Raw genomic sequence first — 16,713 nt, forward strand, 5'->3', positions numbered from 1 at the left:
TGCATGTCCTACCACAGGTAATTCAGACAGCCACTGTCCAAAATCACGTAACGTCAGGAGGCTCCCCGAGTGCGGAATGTCCTTATTTAGGGTACAGGCATCTCGGCACACGTAACTGTGGCCTGTGCATACTACAATACGGTACTCTTTAGTGAACATTATTGGGTTTAAAATTACATTTGAATTTTTTTTTTGAAGTGTAACAGTGCATTTATGTTTTTTAAAAAAGAAAAAACTTCAAACTGTAATATAATTCGTAAAAACTGGGCATGACTTATGTGCCGTGTGTTTTAATGACTATCATTTCTAGAAATGTATATATTTCAAAAATTCTGACATTTAAATCTAAGTTTGTGAATTCCTAAAAAGCCTGCAGCTCACAAGCTATCAACACCTATATATCTATTTTAAAATATTCAAAGGACTGTGCACTGCTTTCCCTAAAATACATACAAAAAAAGAGCAACAATTTAAAGTGTCCACAGGAATAAACTTATACAGGCAGGTATTTATGAAAGATGAGATTCAAAGATTGTGAAACAGATGATGTATTCCACAGGCACTATTTTAGACAGAAAAAGCGCCTTTCAAGTGCAGAGAGGTGTGTATGCAAAGGACCGCAAGTCTAGAACAATAACCTTGTCGTTTCATTTGTTACCTTAAGGGTGTTATGAGAGGTAACACTGCGCCTTCGTCCACCTTCCTCCAGCTGCATCTCCGAATACAACTCCTCCTCGTCTTCCTCCATAATGTCAGATAAATCTGAACCCCGACTACTCTCTGACAAGTAATCTTCAGTGTGGCTGTACTGGGACTGCATTCAGACAATATGAAATGAGAGGAGAAATGTAGCAAATAAAACATTACAATTCATCACCCAGTGTTAACATTTCAATATATTAAATAAATGACATTTATTGTGAAGTACTTTTGCCTTGTTTGCACTCATTAATGGTAAATTTAGTGAGCTCTTTAAAAAAAACAATTAGCACAGGTTTCATTTTATCGAGATGCTAGCTGCTGTCCAAGAGGGGTGCATTGAGTCTACTGTTGGAATGATAACAGTTTGATAAACCACAGCACCAGTGGGCTTTTGGGAGAGCAACACCAAAAAAGACATGTTAAAATTGGGCTGGAATAAAACAGAAATGATGATATGACCTAATGGAAGCTGCCCAGTACTTTCCCATGCTTGATCTCCACCATTTCTGGCTTACAAGTAACAACAAGCACAAGTCAAGAATCAGGTCACAACACAGATTTGGACAAAAAGTAGCAGCGTAATCCTTGGTCCTGTCGAGCACTACTGCTCTGAAATGAAATTCTATCCAGATCCTTGTGTATTGTGCACAGTTTGCCTTGCACGTGTGGCCACATTATGGGACAATACAACACATTTGTTTCAGTTTGCAAGAACAACATTCAAGTTATCATCCTTGGAAGTTTTTTCAAGTGTAAATGTCTCTCCATAGGAAATACAAATAAATAATTAGCAGATACAATCACAAAACACATTACAAAAAGATACTGTGCCAGTCGGGGTTTACAGCTGTTGCATGGCACAGTTTCTGTACACATTGTACATGCAGCAGCATATCAGTTCATATCAGCACTGAATGATCAGCCAGTACACAGTGCACCACCATTCACAACTTTATGTCTAAAAACTTAGTACAACTTGAAAACACGGTAAAAGAAAAGAATGGTAAGATAAACTCATGCTAAAATATAACACATTACAACATGGCTTTGTAGCGGGGCCACATAGTGTTTAAATGTCAGTTCTGAGTGCGTCTCGTTTCATTGTCCCGTTTACTGTTTATGTGCATCAGTTAATGCCGTCCCTAAGATGATGGAAGGAGACCACAGCCGCAAACCTGGAAAACACCTGTTTACAATCAATCAATCCCAGCCGTCACAGGACTATATAAGCCAGCAGGAGGAGAAAGAAGGAGATTTTGTTTCACCATCACGACCACGAGCAACCTGTACCAGTTATTGTCCACATCGCGCTTGCCAATCCTGTTTGTTTTTCCATCTGCCGGATTTATTTCAAGGACCTCACCACGAGAGGCCCCGGGGTAGGACTTAATCATCCACTACATCCACGCGGATTCACGGTGAGGCTGTTCCATTTTTTCCGGGGAGAATCAAACAACTCAATATCACTAATTCAGTCATCCGCTTTCAGGACATTTTCTTTATTACCGGACTCACGTACTCATTCATTTTCAGTTTGTCATTCGTTGTCGTTATTCGTGTTATGTGTTTATTTGTTACAGGGACAAGGGAGGGCTTTTGTTGTGTGTATATATATATATATTTGGTGGTGTCTTGTTATTGCTGGGGTGGAGGGATATTTATATGTTTCTATTTTTCTATTTCACTTAATACATATAATCTGTTTAATTTTACATCCCGTTTTTGTGTGCTCATATTTTTCACCGTCGATTGTGGGGAAAAGTTCAAATGGTAAGAAGTACGGCTTGATAGTAGATTATTTCTCAGTCAATTATCCAAGCCACAGGTCTTGGGAGTGTAGCTGCCGGCTGGGTAAAAGGGGTTGGCCATTACAGCTTAAATAGAGGCAAGGATTTTATAACAAGATACAAGGACTGTTTACATCTCTTGGACTGATCCAGAGAACCTGACTACAGATCCACATTGTATGGAAAACTCATCAAAATCTTCAAAAGACTTTGTTGGATAGCCATCTTATCAAAAGATGCTAAATGAATCTTAGCCTGGAGAAGTCTTAATTTTTTACAACTAAGAGGTCTCATCTGTCATAGTGTCTATATAAACACAGGGGATTTCAGTCTCTCGATTACATCTCGCCTGAAGAAGGACCCTAAGTTGCCTCGAAAACTTTCATATTGTAAATCTTTTTAGTTAGCCAATAAAAGGCATCATTTTGCTTGACTTCTCATTACATCTAAAAACTTAATACATTCCACCTATAGGTGTCATTAAAGAAACAAAAATGAAGTAAAAAGGAATATGAGGACACCAAATAATGCTAATATTCACTTGACCATTATTCTTTGGGGGAAAAAATACAAATGTATGAAAATACACACAAGCCAGAGAAAATATACTGGATACAACTGTACATAAACTGCTGAACAACAACTCTATTTATTTGTAGGTCCTTACGTTGTAAAAAAAAAAAAAATGGGAGTATTATTGAAGTCACTGGTTCTGTGCTCATTTTTAATCAGATCTCACTAAACACTCCCAACAATAAAGTCAAGTGCAATGCTCTAGAGTCTTATTGCTGCTTTCATGAAATGTTTTACCTAACCCTAATGTTCATCTACCCACTACTACTTGTGTTTGACACCCTTGACTTTGTTTTATTGTAAGTCACAGTTCTCATACATAGTGACACAAATGTAAAATGATTTTTATTTCTTATTGTGTATCCCCACTAAGTACGACTGAAGAAGACAGCTGCTTGTACGGCTACAGGGCGTCCAAATTCTAAGATACAATGCAGAAGGACAATTGCTGGTCATCTGAAAAGTAGCATTCATCTGGAGTGTCCACCACATGAACCTACCTGATTCTGCTATACAGTCTTCATTTTATAAGTCTGCTTTTCACTTACCTAAAAATAATGATTATTTTGTATTTGTATGTAGGAGAAATCAAAAATAAAACTTCCAACATTAAACGGCTGATCTCAATGTATTTCTCTTTTTATTGTATTGATTTCATTTTAAACACTAAATAAACCGCACACGCTGTATGCACATAATATATGTGATCTTTGATCTGAATCAACGATGTTCAGGATCGACAAACATGAAGCTACTGGCGGCTTATCCAAGGCGTTTTCATTGTTCTAGATGTGGACATTCATTATTCAGAATTTCTCCACCTAGAGACCCAAGGTAGAGCCTCATGTGGAGCACTAAAGAGTCTACCTGCTAACAGAGTAGGCAAAGGTAGGAGGCTAATAAAAACATAAGCTGGCCTATTGTGAAGAATGAAAATATTCCACATTAACAAGCAGTTTATTTTATTTATAGTTTTACGTAATTGAATTAAACAAACACAGTTTGGCAGGCAATACCATAAGCTATAATAAATTCAACAAAACTAGAAGAAAAATCAAAAACAAGCCAACTTGACACAATTGCAGCACTGTTACCTGTCGTCCCAATTCTGAGCCTCTCAGGAACTCATCCACAGATGCTCCACGTCTTTTAACATGTGGACTTTCATATCCATCCTCTTCTTCATCAGAGTTTAAAGCATGAACAGCAGTGCTTCTCTCACTGAAAATACTCTTTTTTTCCATCTGAATACCAAGAATAAATCCAGAAAGCAGAAATTCAGGTTTATGTAGCTACGCTTCAGGAGTCTTCTACTGAAGACAGGGCCCTTTCTACATATGTGCAATACTAAGAAATACTAGTGTAAAATTAAAATTCTCAGAAAAGCAACATAAAAGTATCAATAACAGTCTTCTGATCATTTTCACAATAAGTATAAACTCACAACATAGTTTCTATGTGCAGTATGTAAAACATAATATATTGCATAACTTTACACCGTAAGGACATAAAGACAAACTGCCATTTCATAGAGTGTGAAGCATAAAATATGATGAAGTCACAGTGAAGGTTTAGAACATTTATATAAAGATTCCACATTCACCAGTAATTAGGAAATTCCCTTTATTCGACAAGACTAACACCTAAACAAAGATGTGGAATCAAAGTAAACTGACAGTAGTTGCAATGACAGAGCCTCATGTTTAATAACAGTAGCAAGAGAAACCTCAAGTGCATAAAAGTGTGTAGTTAAAAAACATGGAATCTTCAGTAAAAATAAATAACTTACAAATAACAGGGAGGGTAGTATATCTAAACACTGTTTATTTCAGCCAGCAGTAATCAAGTTGTACTTCTGTGGTTGTAGGTTTTCATTCCAACTGGTTTCACAAACCAGTGAGTCACTCTTCCTTCTAATATATGTAATAGTTTAAATAGATGGAAATGTTTATGTTGCTCTTGTCTAACCATAATGAAAACCTAGAGCCACAGTGGTACCCCAGGACTAACTTGAGAACCCACGAACTAGCTAATTGAGTTTGTTTCTAGGGTTCAGAGAGCTATTGACCTATGTGACTAACCTTTGCAGGATGCACAACAGCTGTTCTAATCACCGGTCATGGATAAAGACCCAATTACACTTATCTGGCCATTTGTTACTGAAAAACAGAATTGCATAATGCAATTCAAAGACAAAACAGGAACATGTTCAACTAAATCTTTATTAATTTTTCAGCTCTTTCAAACGATAAAAATAAAAATGCAAGGTGCATTTACTATTTTAACTTGCAAAATAAAGAAGTTAAGCGCTCCATTCAAAGGATGGTGTGACATCCTCCTGAACATCTATTCTGGATGATTAGCTTGGCCTATCTTCAACTTTCAGGAAGATCATGTCCAAAATGCTAATTTGAATGAAAATGGTATTATTTAGAAACTGCTCATTTTAAAACTGCAGCAAATTTATGCTTGGAGCATTGACAGGAACAAACAGAAAAGCAAAATCTGCCATAATTATTGTCCTGGGAGTTGCAAATTCATTTCTATTTTTCTAATGTAATTATGCTATTTGTGTACAGCATGCAAGTACTTTCACATACACTTTACATGGATGTCAAATAGTTAATATAGAAGTCATTTTAAGCAATTAACCATTAAACATACATTTAAATCTACTTGACACAATCTTTTCTGCATACTGTATGTAAGACATGCAGAAAGGTCACCACCTCACATTAAAATTTTGCCACAAAGTATCAAAGGGTCATAAATGTGATATGTATGGCAGTATACAGTTCTTTTGCAGAACGTTTAAATCTAATCTGTGGCTTTGTTCTCCTATAGTCCAATTAAGAGCAGACTAGGTCGGTCAGCTTTTCTGCATTACGCTAGCTAATGTGCTTTAAGAGTGACTGCTACTGAGGAGTTGAGTAACTGGTATTTCAATTTAGGGTTTATAAGGTGCTGAATATGTAAACAATGCCGTATAGTAACAAATGAGGCTCTTACTCCACAAAAAAGACCCAGAAAGCTGTTCCTTCATATAAAAAGAGGTCAACTCACCCTGTTACTCTCAGCAACTCTTTGGGCAGCCTCTCGAGCCATGGCCTTGGCTACAGTGTTGGGTATTGGAGCTCCTTGAGGTTGGGGAAGGATCCTCTGTGGGGAAGGAGAGCGATGTCCATGTGAAGGACTATGAAAGTGCGGAGCAGGTGGTTCTAAGGATTGCCCATGATGAACAGGTGAAGGTGAACGAGCCGGCTCCCAGGATTCATTGAGTCTCACACCATGAATGACACCAGGCTCCTCTTTGGTTTCTGAATCTCTGGCACTTGATAATGGCTTCGTTTTAGGAGCAGAGAGAGAGTGAGGTGAAGGAAGAGGCACAAGAAGGCTGTGCGGAATGATGGCGACGGAGGAGTCTGTGGACTCCCCTTGTGCTGACAGCGTTCGGACAATAACTTCCCTTGCTTCTAAACCCTGGATCCGATTTAGTTCAATAAGCACACACTCAGCTGTAGGGAACATTATTTCTGCAATCTACAAAAAAAAAACAAACAAATTATGCCAAATAATCTTATCATAGCTCAAGTTTATTGTCATTCAGTATTTAGATACTAAAATATAATTATTAACACTGTAGAACGGGGTGTACAACCACTCAATTAATGATCAGTTTATCTTTGGCAAGGCACCCCATACCAAATTCATTTTATGGATGGTCTTCAATTTTTCTAGTGCAGCCCTGGTTACCCTAATAGTCCTTCAAGGTTGTCAGTCTTTGAGTTACAGCTCTTTGTTAGAGCCAAATGTTTAAGTGGTACTACAAGAAGACATCACTGGGATGTTACTTGGTAATCAATGGTTTTATCAGATAAGCCACAAAGTCTGCATTCCAAAAAGGGGCCCTGTCATGGAAACAGACATTTTAGCTGGTAATAAGAGCATCTGACAGTAGTCTAGCAGCTTTTTAAGCCAGGACTTGAGTTAGCCACAGCTAAAAATTGATAATGCCAGTCTGTCCTACAACAAATGCTACCTTACAATACCAAAAACAGGGAGGGAGGGAAAGACAACAACAAATATAACATCTCATTCATGCACTTGTCAGAATACATGGCTATTTAGTAGACATATGACCTATAAGTAAAAAATGTCCCTGAATCAAGAGCTACAAGGGCTAATGAATCTGAAACGTTTGCAATAAGGGAGAAAAGATGACTTTGTAAGATGGTGGAGATCATAGTAATTCCTTTTGCCTTTCTAAGACAATGCTTGCAACACATGTTGTGAATGTAAAGGAGCAGAGTGGCAGTAATATTCGACGCTTGACATGTGCAGTTAACACTTCAGTTCACCAGTGACTGATTCTAATTTTCAGCTGCCGCATCTCCACAGCATTCTCTTGATACACATGAGAATGTGATTTGCCTCCTATTTCCTACCAGTCTAAGACCAGCTAACATTAAGGGAGAGATTGCTTTCCTGGATCCACTGTGTTGTAATATCAGCAAATTTAATTATGGAGTTAAAAATGTGCTTGACTACACAGTCACAGGTGAACAAGGACATCTGTAAAGACCTGGAGCCTCATGTATAAGCGGTTTGTATGCACAAAAATGCTGCGTACACCCGTTTCCACACTCGCATTGCTATGTATAAAAACTAAACTTGCCGTAAAGCCACACACATTCTCCCGCCAGCTCAAACCTTTGCTTATACAAGTTTTCGGCTCGGTTTTGCAAACTGCCGGCACCCAGCGTCAAAGCAGTGCTACTGTTCCTGTGTGGTGTCCCTTTATATTTTAGATTCACATCCCTGACACGGCTTTATCAAATACACTGCCATTAACTGCATATAATTTTTTTGTTCAAGGCATCTGATCATAATCATTCAAATACCATACCTGCTTTAGCATTGTTACTCTCAGTGTACCACTCAGAGTATTTTAAACCACTGTACCTGAGTGTGGAATCACAGCTCTACAGCAGCTGATCAGAAAGCTCTAGCGCAGACTTTGTCAAAAGTGGAGATAATTATCAGGATAGAGCTTCTAACACACGCTGCCTCAGCCATGGGTACAGTATTTTAACTTCTCCCATTCAACAAATGCTTCAGAGCCTTTCCTGAAGGGAACTCATGGTTCAGAAAACAGTTTCATCCCAAAAGGTATAAGTGCACTCAAATCAGTCCATCAAGTGCTCTAGGTAGAACTGCTTGTACTTATAAGTACAATTACCTCACTGTAAACTTGCTTTACAGTTGTAATATTGCACAACCCGAGCCACTTAAGCTTTCATATTGTATGTTTTCATTGTTTTTTTTATCATATTGTTATTATGTTATTTTATAGGAAAATAAGTTTATGGAGGATTTGCATATTTAACCTCATTGTACCATACAATAACAATAAAGGAGTTCAATTCAATTCAATTCAATTCAATAGAAGAGAGTGTGTATTTATAGGTGATGATGAATGGCTTCTATGTCGATTTAGAAATAAGGGCGCTATCTTCTTGGAGTTCTTGATACCATTTTTAAGATGAAATGCAGCATTCTATATATAAATCTAATTATACAGATACATTATAAACTTCATTTAAATAATGTACACTGTTAATTAAATGTGTGGACTCGGTGGAGAGCAGTGTATGCTTGCTGCGACTGAAGTGACCCTGGATGGATAGAATAAACATGTACTACGAAGATATTTCAATGTTTCTTAAAAGTTTTGAAGAATCGGTGTTCTAAGCTTACAGATGGCTTGACATTCCTTAAACAGCTGATTGTGTGGCGATTGGTTACTTGGAGAAAGAAAAGGAAGGACAGGAATTGGGGGTTAGTACGTTTGAAAGAGACAGTACTGCTGCAATAAATTTTATTGAGGGTCACGCACAGCACAGCAAGCATCTTGCTGGAGGCAGGAACAATCTCTGAACGGGGCGCCAGAATGTCGCCAACACTGCACCACCGTGCCTAGGTGTTTAATACATGCTTTAATTCCTATCATTATGAAAATTATATCAAGTATAGATCTTAGTATTTAAATTATTCAGAGAGCTGTAATATCATGAATGTAATGTATTCTGTGTCCGGTCAGCGTAAGAGAAAGGCCGTTTAAAAAGCACATAGTGATTCACAGACACAGACAACATAGAAGAACATATAGAATATGAAACATTTAACATGCTACTTTAGTTACAATGGGATTTGAGAAACTAGTAAATTAAATAATTTTAAGATGAAGTTTACAACGTTCTACTTTAATGACAAAATAAACGTGATTAAAGTGTAAATTTTGACCTTTTTTTCCCCCCACTGTGTCCCTGTTTATCTTTTCTCTGTACCCTAATACGCTTCCATAGGACACTCAGATGGTGGGCTATGACTCAGCTTTTCACAGCAAACTTTAATATCTGACCACTTATTTTTTTTATTTTGGGTACTGTGCGACTTTCTGAACTTGAGCTTTCGAGTTTCTCCACCACTCTATGTGACTTGATCAACTTTCTTTTGTTGTTTATACCACTGCTTAAACTAACAAATATTACATTTTTCCTTGCCTCTACTTCATATTGCTGAAATTCTTTTTTCCCCATGCTTTTGACATTGTTTTTTCACAGAATGCTGAGCTTAAGGGCTATTTACATTGATTTGCATATTCAAAGAGGCTTAATTCTAGGAGGAGATGGGGTGGGGCAGCAGGAGCATGCACGTGCATTACATTTCACACTGACCAGGATTTATGTAGCAGAACAACGTGGAAGTTGGCGTACTCACAGATTTATGCCTCTGGATTTTTTTTTGTGTGTACGTATATTTCTGTTTTTGTCCGTACACCATGTTTTAGTGTTAATTCTACGCATGCCGTTATACACGAGGCCCCTGGTCAGCACACCATCCTGACAGGTGCCTACGTTGAAGATTAATGTGAAGGAAGTGATGTTAAATGTTTGCAGATGCATGGGTCTGTCTTTAGAAAATCCAAAAACCAGTTACAGATGGCGACACTGCATCTGAAGTACATAAATTAGTGACCAGTTCTGATAGAATACAAATGTAAATTGTAAGCTGTAGTCTATAAACAGGAGTCACAGCAGTTTTTAATTATCTAATTGTGGGAAGATGGGTTTAATGCGCCACCAAAACTTCATCTTAATTGTTCCTTTCTATATCACCCACAAAGGCACAGAAGGATAAATTATGTGGAGCAGCAAGCAGTCATATGGAAAACCGTTTACTGTCATGATCAAAGAAGGTGAAGAAAGCTTTAAATCCATATGGAAGAAAAAATGTAGATGTGAATGAATGAGGCTTTAGTTTGTAATCCATAAGCATGTGTAAACCGTGCCACAGTTTACAGAATGTACACGATGATTCAGTCTTCAACTTATGACCATGCTGATGTTAACCAACTTTGAATGCTTTTTTTGGCTCCTAACTTCATTTTCCTTTATGTTCTGATAGCACTGACTAAAGGCTTAGGTAAATTTTGGATGATGCCAATGATCAACTGTTTCTTATTAAGAAATCATAAGATTGTCTTTATGGTCACACCATCCAGTTTAAACTGTTGCATAGATTCAATCAAGAATCTTTCAATGTATTCTAATTTACACAACCAAAACAACTGATTTTTTTCCTTTGCCTTTTTAGTCTAACACTAATGTACATTTTTGCTGGCTCTACATGTTTTTTGTTTGTTTGTTATCTGGAAGCAGGAAAACTTTGATGTGGCCTTACTGTTCAATGTGAGTGTAGGGTAGCAGGTGATAAGCATCTTTGACCAGGGTCTAATCAAGAACATCAGCAAACCCTATTCTAGCAAACTATAATATTTAGGATAGATATTCCTCAAATCTGCCTTGTTGAAATCCCCAACAATAAATAATACTTGCTCAGGATTCCCTCTTGGACAACAGGCTTGACCACTCAATACTACAGATCAGGAAAGCAGTATAATTATAATAAAATGAAGGCAGATGAAAAGTTTTTTTTTATACATTTCCAAGCATAAAATGAATAGAAACATTCAATTAAATTTTCATTAGCAACAAGTAGATAAGAGGTATTGCTTTATAACTTTTATCAACATTTTAACAGATAATATAGCAACCTAACTGCCTTATTAGAAAAGTGTGGTCTAAGTAACACCTTCGTTTCAGTTAAAGAAATACATCTGTGCATAGGACCCTCTATAAAATACTCTGCACCTATGCAAAACCAACTAAACAACTGGTTTATATTAAAAATACCTTTTGCCCTTTTGTGCAGACAGCATAACCAATGACACTGGCGCCATTGGAGGTTCCTGTTGGAGACAGAAGAGGGGGCTTCCAGGAAACCTGAATTGTGCCAGGAGAAGCCCCACAGTGGACAATCACATCCTTTGGAGGGGCTGGGGGACCTGTAGAAACATGCAAGAACCTGAATATTGAACACGTAACCTTATTTTTTTTTTAATGAACCAATGATTAAAATAATTAAATAAAATCTAACCATTGATTGTAAATTGTTTCAAGCAAATTATGTCTGATTAAAAAATATCAATGGTCACCTATAAAATATTTTTGATTATTAATCAAATGTATTGCTACCTTGAGCAGTTCATTTCTAAACACAACTTGCTTATGAAGACTAGCTAAACAGTAAGCGGATGTATTTTGTGCATTAAAATAACATGTCAAAATTTTAAAGTCCCCTTTTCACAATTAAAAACAAGATGAAGCAAGTGTCTTGTGGTAGCAACCCTCATGTAAAAGGTAACATATAATACTAAAGATGATTGGTTGCTGGTAGATGTGGGTTGAAAGCAGAGAAGACAAGTGTCAAAATTCTACTGGATTGAACAAATGTATGTTTTAAGTTTTTAAGTATACAAAAAATTAGTTTAAAGCAAAATTAACCACCATCAAATTATAAGAAAATAAAGATGTAGGAATTGCTTTTTTTTTTTTCTAAAGAAAAATCTATTAAAGTTTAAACAGAAAATTGTGATTTACACAAACCAGTCAAAAAAGCCTCATCCATGCTATTAAGCAGGTATTTAAGTTACACATAATTAAAACTTTAACTCGGAATACCAGATAAGAGATTTCCAGGTTGCTATGCTGGCACATTTCTAGCAATAAGGAAACCTGCATGTTGTGCGTGAAATTTAACAATTTGTCTAATTTTAATAAGCTAATTCCTCTTATTAAAACTAAACTTTTTTTCTTTAAGATGTTTAACCTTGAGGACTACTGTATAAAGAAATAGTGTAGGTTAAAAAAAAAAAGTTATTGATGCATGATGAATGCAACATTCTAAAAATATAACTCACTTAAGATCTAACTAGAGGTGTAAGAAAGATTGTTTAAAAATGTTGAAGGGAAATGTGTGTTGTTTCTCGAACACTCCAAATTTGAATACATTATTTCTCATATAAAGCAGCCTGCTTTTTTAATAACCAGATTTAAATACAAGAGACGGTTTATGAGTTTCTCAACCATAGACTACTTAGATGGCTGCACCTGTGTCCATGTCATCCTAGCTGTAAAACTTAAATCTCACTTAACTCAGTTTTTCTGATTTTCCAGTTGTCTACACTCAATGTGCAATATACAAAATAGGTGAATTAAGCTGGATTAGAAATAAACAGAACTAAACTGGAAGCTGTTTACTGTGTGTGACCTCATGCAATATGCTGTATTAGTGCAGCTTTTATATTTAGCATAATGGCACGGAGACCACATTTAAGTCTTGCATGTTGCAAGTACCTAAATCACAAGTCAAACTTACTGACACTTCGAGAAGTCTAAGGCATACATTAAAGGCTTTGAAAGATTGACGTATTTTATGCAGAAAGTATACTCTAGTATTTAGCACTAACTGATGAAATGAGGAAGTGTGAAATACATTTAGTTTGTTAAAGTGCCAGAACTTCTTCAAGAAATAGTTTGCTGTTGGGCTGTTTGTCGCAGAAGGTGTGTGTTCAAAAGTGTAAAGCTTAATGTACCTCCAAGTAGTCAACTAGCTCTGGGCACAGCTAGAGAAGTCTGGAGGTACCCGATGCTGATGCACTCAAATCCCAGGATTGCTTGCCATAGCAGAAGTGGTAATTAAAAAATGTTGACTTTTATGAAACCTATTAATTGCTTGTTTACTCAAAAGAGCCAGAGTGCCATGTCAAAACAGCACCCATCCTATTCAATCAAAAAGATTACAAAGGGTAAATGTAGTAAAGAACAACTATTGTATATGTGGCCCTGAAAGTGTGTTCCAGTTTGACAGCTGCTAGTTTCTGACATACTTTAAAACTTTATTGGCTGCTTGAATAAACCATGTCTCTAATCCCATTCCCTAGCTTTGAAGAAGAAAACAATATTACAGTATATTAGCTTTCAAGGCTGCTGAAAGTTCCCAAGGGGGTTGAAACAAATAAATAAAAAATGAGAACAGCAGTTTTCACACAATCCAAAACAAAATATATAATTTTAGAAAGTTGATTCAGTTCATCTGGACATAGTTCTTTTCCAGGGAGATACGTTACATCACTCATCCAAGTGACGTCCTCAGTCTCAGTTGACTGCAGGTTTCTCCAACCTTATAAACAGTACCTTTGCATAATGACCGAAACTGGGCAATGAATAGCCAATCACTTATTATTACTTTTGATTCCAATTTCATCCAAACATTTCACATCCTTTTGTATGGTTATATGGGAAAAAGAGAGGTGCTTTTTAAGTTTCAAGAGGAGCCATCTTAGGGGTGGGCATGACGACTAGCATTTACATTTTTCAAGTAAAGACAAACTAACATCATTCACTTTTTTGTATGGAATGTTACTTGCTTTTAATAAATTCCATAAAATAAAATAAAAAAAAAAAAAGACATGATTCCACTTTTGGCTCTGTACTTAATGGTGGCAGTGCAGATAGTACTGCTACAGTCTTAGATTTGAATCTCAGTTCAGACGCCTCTCTTAAGTAGGAATTTGCATATTCGTCCTGTGTCCACATATGTTTATTGTTTAATGCATTTGCTACAACATCATAAACAATGTGCATGTTAGGTTGAATGGCGACAGTACTGGTAAATTTAGGAATTTGCTGGAGTAAGCTTTGATGTGGACTGGCCTCATATAAGGGCAGCTTCTGATCTGTATCCAATACTGCTAATGTAGACTCTTGTCCTTGTTTGATAATGGACGAATGAGATGTTGCTTCTACTTAGTGCAGTGTTTCTCAGCCATTACAGTGCTGCAACCCAGTTTTTCTTATGTAAGTATACTCCCTTGGTGAACCGAATGCTAACACTGGAGCGGTGGGACAACCGATGATGAGTAAGGGGATATACATCGTGCATCAATATCAATCATTTAGGGGACTCACTGCCTCACCCAACAATGGTAACTCATGATCGACACAGTGGTTGAGAAACACTGACCTAATGAATATAACAAATACCACCATATCACTTAAGGCAAGACTAGAGTTTGTGAAGTCAACCGCACCTCTACATTATCTATAGCACACAAATCATTTGTTCATAATGCTTTGGTTATTACAAGGATTTAATCAAATTCAGTCTTTTTTTTTTGCTTTGAGTTTTACAATGTGTAACCCATTCATAATCTATAAATATTTCTGAGTTCTCAAATGCAATTTCTAGATTGACTCCATTAATTCTGTGTCTTGATTGTGTTTTCATGTAGGCACACCATGCAAGCCTGGTTTGTTTACTTAACATATACCATTTTGTCTTTCTGTACATACCTAATAAAAAAAGAAAAATACACATATATTATCTGACCTGCAGGCTGAGTACAGAATTCCACTGTAGCTTCACGTTTTTCTCGTTGTTCCAAGGGAAGCTGCCATGGCATCTGATGAGGCTGTGCCACAACTTTAACCTTGTAAACTGAATTGGGCTTTAGTTTATAAAACTGGTATTTGTAGCAGCCAGCCTTTACCAAGTCATACTCTGCATCATTGAGGAAAATTGTGTGGCTATAATTACTGTTACTAGGCATCCATGAAAGCTCAGCAGAAATTTGCTTGGTGCTGTCCACCCTGAGGAAAAGAGGTGCAACCACTACGTCCTTCCCCACTAACATTGTGCATCGAAATTCATCTGAATAGCCTCTCTCTGTAATGCTTTGTATGGATATCCGATATGTGCAAGAAACTAAATTGAGCTTTTCTATTAAATATTTTGTTCTTCCACCAAAAGGAACACTCATTCGCACTTCTTTGTCCACTAAAACATTGTAACCACTGATGGTTCCCCATGCTGGAGGTATAACAGGAGGTTCCCAGCTAACAATTACACTCTTAGCTAATTGTTTAATCAAGTTAATTTTTCTTGGGTAAGGCACAATATCTTCACCAATCTCATCAATGTTAACATCTAAGGTTCCCATTCCATTGTTGCAAGTGACTGCATCACCAACAAAGTTGCCATTGTATTTTGAGTCTACTACTACACTGCTTGTGCCCTCTGACTCAAGGCTTGTGTGGTTCAAGTAACTGTGCTCCTTGGTGTTATCTACAGCTTGGTCCAAAGGCACCTCTTCATCCTGGACAAAATCCACAAAGTTGGAAGGGACAAGGCCTCTCTGCCCATCCAACAATTCACCTACCGTGAAAAAAGCAAAAAAAAAAAAAAAAAGATGTCCTAGTAAATCGTCATGCCATTTTACAAGATAAGCAAATTTCCTTTATAATGCAAAACACAAAAAAACTAGACCTGAACATGCACATATAATTCTAACACTAATTTAAACTCTTCAGTAAAGTAAATTGATATTTCTCCAAAAATAACTGGTTCCACAGGAAAACTTACTAAGACACAAAATGATGCTTTCCTGTCCAATTATCATATTGATCACATTTTTCTTGAAAGTGTGGCTCAGGTGAAAAGCACACCAAGCACATTGTGGAACATTTCACAATCATAAATCATAAATTAGATAAAAGTTTAGACATCTTTATTGTGACAAACATTAAGCATAGTGAAATTCTGTGCTACATTTGCAGTATTGAATAAACAAACACAGTAATAAGAGTGGCAGAAGATAGGTGAATAATTAAATAAATAAGTGTTAAAAAAGTAACAATTACATATAAACCAGCACATAGGTTCAGTACACATTGCAAGGCAGGTAGGATTAGGTTTCTTATGAACGTATGGCCTGGAGAAAGAACTTCATGGGTGAAAACACCGTATAGCAGTGGGCTGAGGCAGGAGCCCAGATGTTGATTAACAGCGTGGAGACGTTATTTTTGCCAGTTCTCACTGACTGGGGTCTGTTTGTCATGAAGTCAAAAACCCATCCACAGATGGAGCAGTTCATATCAAGGATTCTGAGCTTTTAGCACCAGACTACAGGACACAATGATGCTGAAGATAGAACTATAATCAATGCCTCAAAAGTGTGGCTTTTTTCAAAAATGGAAACAATGTGTTACAGCACAACTATTTATGTTCTCCACAACAATAACATTAAGCCTTGTACCTAAGTAATTAGTTTCTGTGTGCAAAAATTTCTAAGGATATATAAAATAAATCTGAAAAGAGGGCATGCTTTAAAAGGTAATGAAAACTCTAATCATCTAAAGGTTTCTAAAAATTCAACTATAAAGAGCAGTAAAAGGTATAAATAAAAACT

At 36.8% G+C, this 16,713-nt stretch overlaps 1 protein-coding gene across 8 annotated transcripts in view; it reads right to left on the bottom strand.

Moving 5' to 3' along the window:
* rimbp2b (RIMS binding protein 2b) overlaps nucleotides 1-16,713 on the bottom strand; it is a 118,361-nt gene that overhangs the window by 60,081 nt on the left and 41,567 nt on the right. For 7 of the 8 annotated variants that reach the window (XM_051921082.1, XM_051921081.1, XM_051921080.1 and 4 more), the window contains 5 exons: nucleotides 14,856-15,680; nucleotides 11,318-11,469; nucleotides 6,126-6,602; nucleotides 4,157-4,306; nucleotides 659-814 (listed from right to left, as the gene is read on the bottom strand). In XM_051921082.1, coding sequence (XP_051777042.1) covers nucleotides 659-814; nucleotides 4,157-4,306; nucleotides 6,126-6,602; nucleotides 11,318-11,469; nucleotides 14,856-15,680 — 1,760 coding nt within the window. The remainder of the gene's footprint in view (nucleotides 1-658; nucleotides 815-4,156; nucleotides 4,307-6,125; nucleotides 6,603-11,317; nucleotides 11,470-14,855; nucleotides 15,681-16,713) is intronic. The other variant, XM_051921078.1, reaches the window with a different exon arrangement.

The sequence above is a fragment of the Erpetoichthys calabaricus genome, chromosome 18, assembly GCF_900747795.2.
Source record: "Erpetoichthys calabaricus chromosome 18, fErpCal1.3, whole genome shotgun sequence".
Taxonomy (NCBI): Eukaryota; Metazoa; Chordata; class Cladistia; order Polypteriformes; family Polypteridae; genus Erpetoichthys; species Erpetoichthys calabaricus.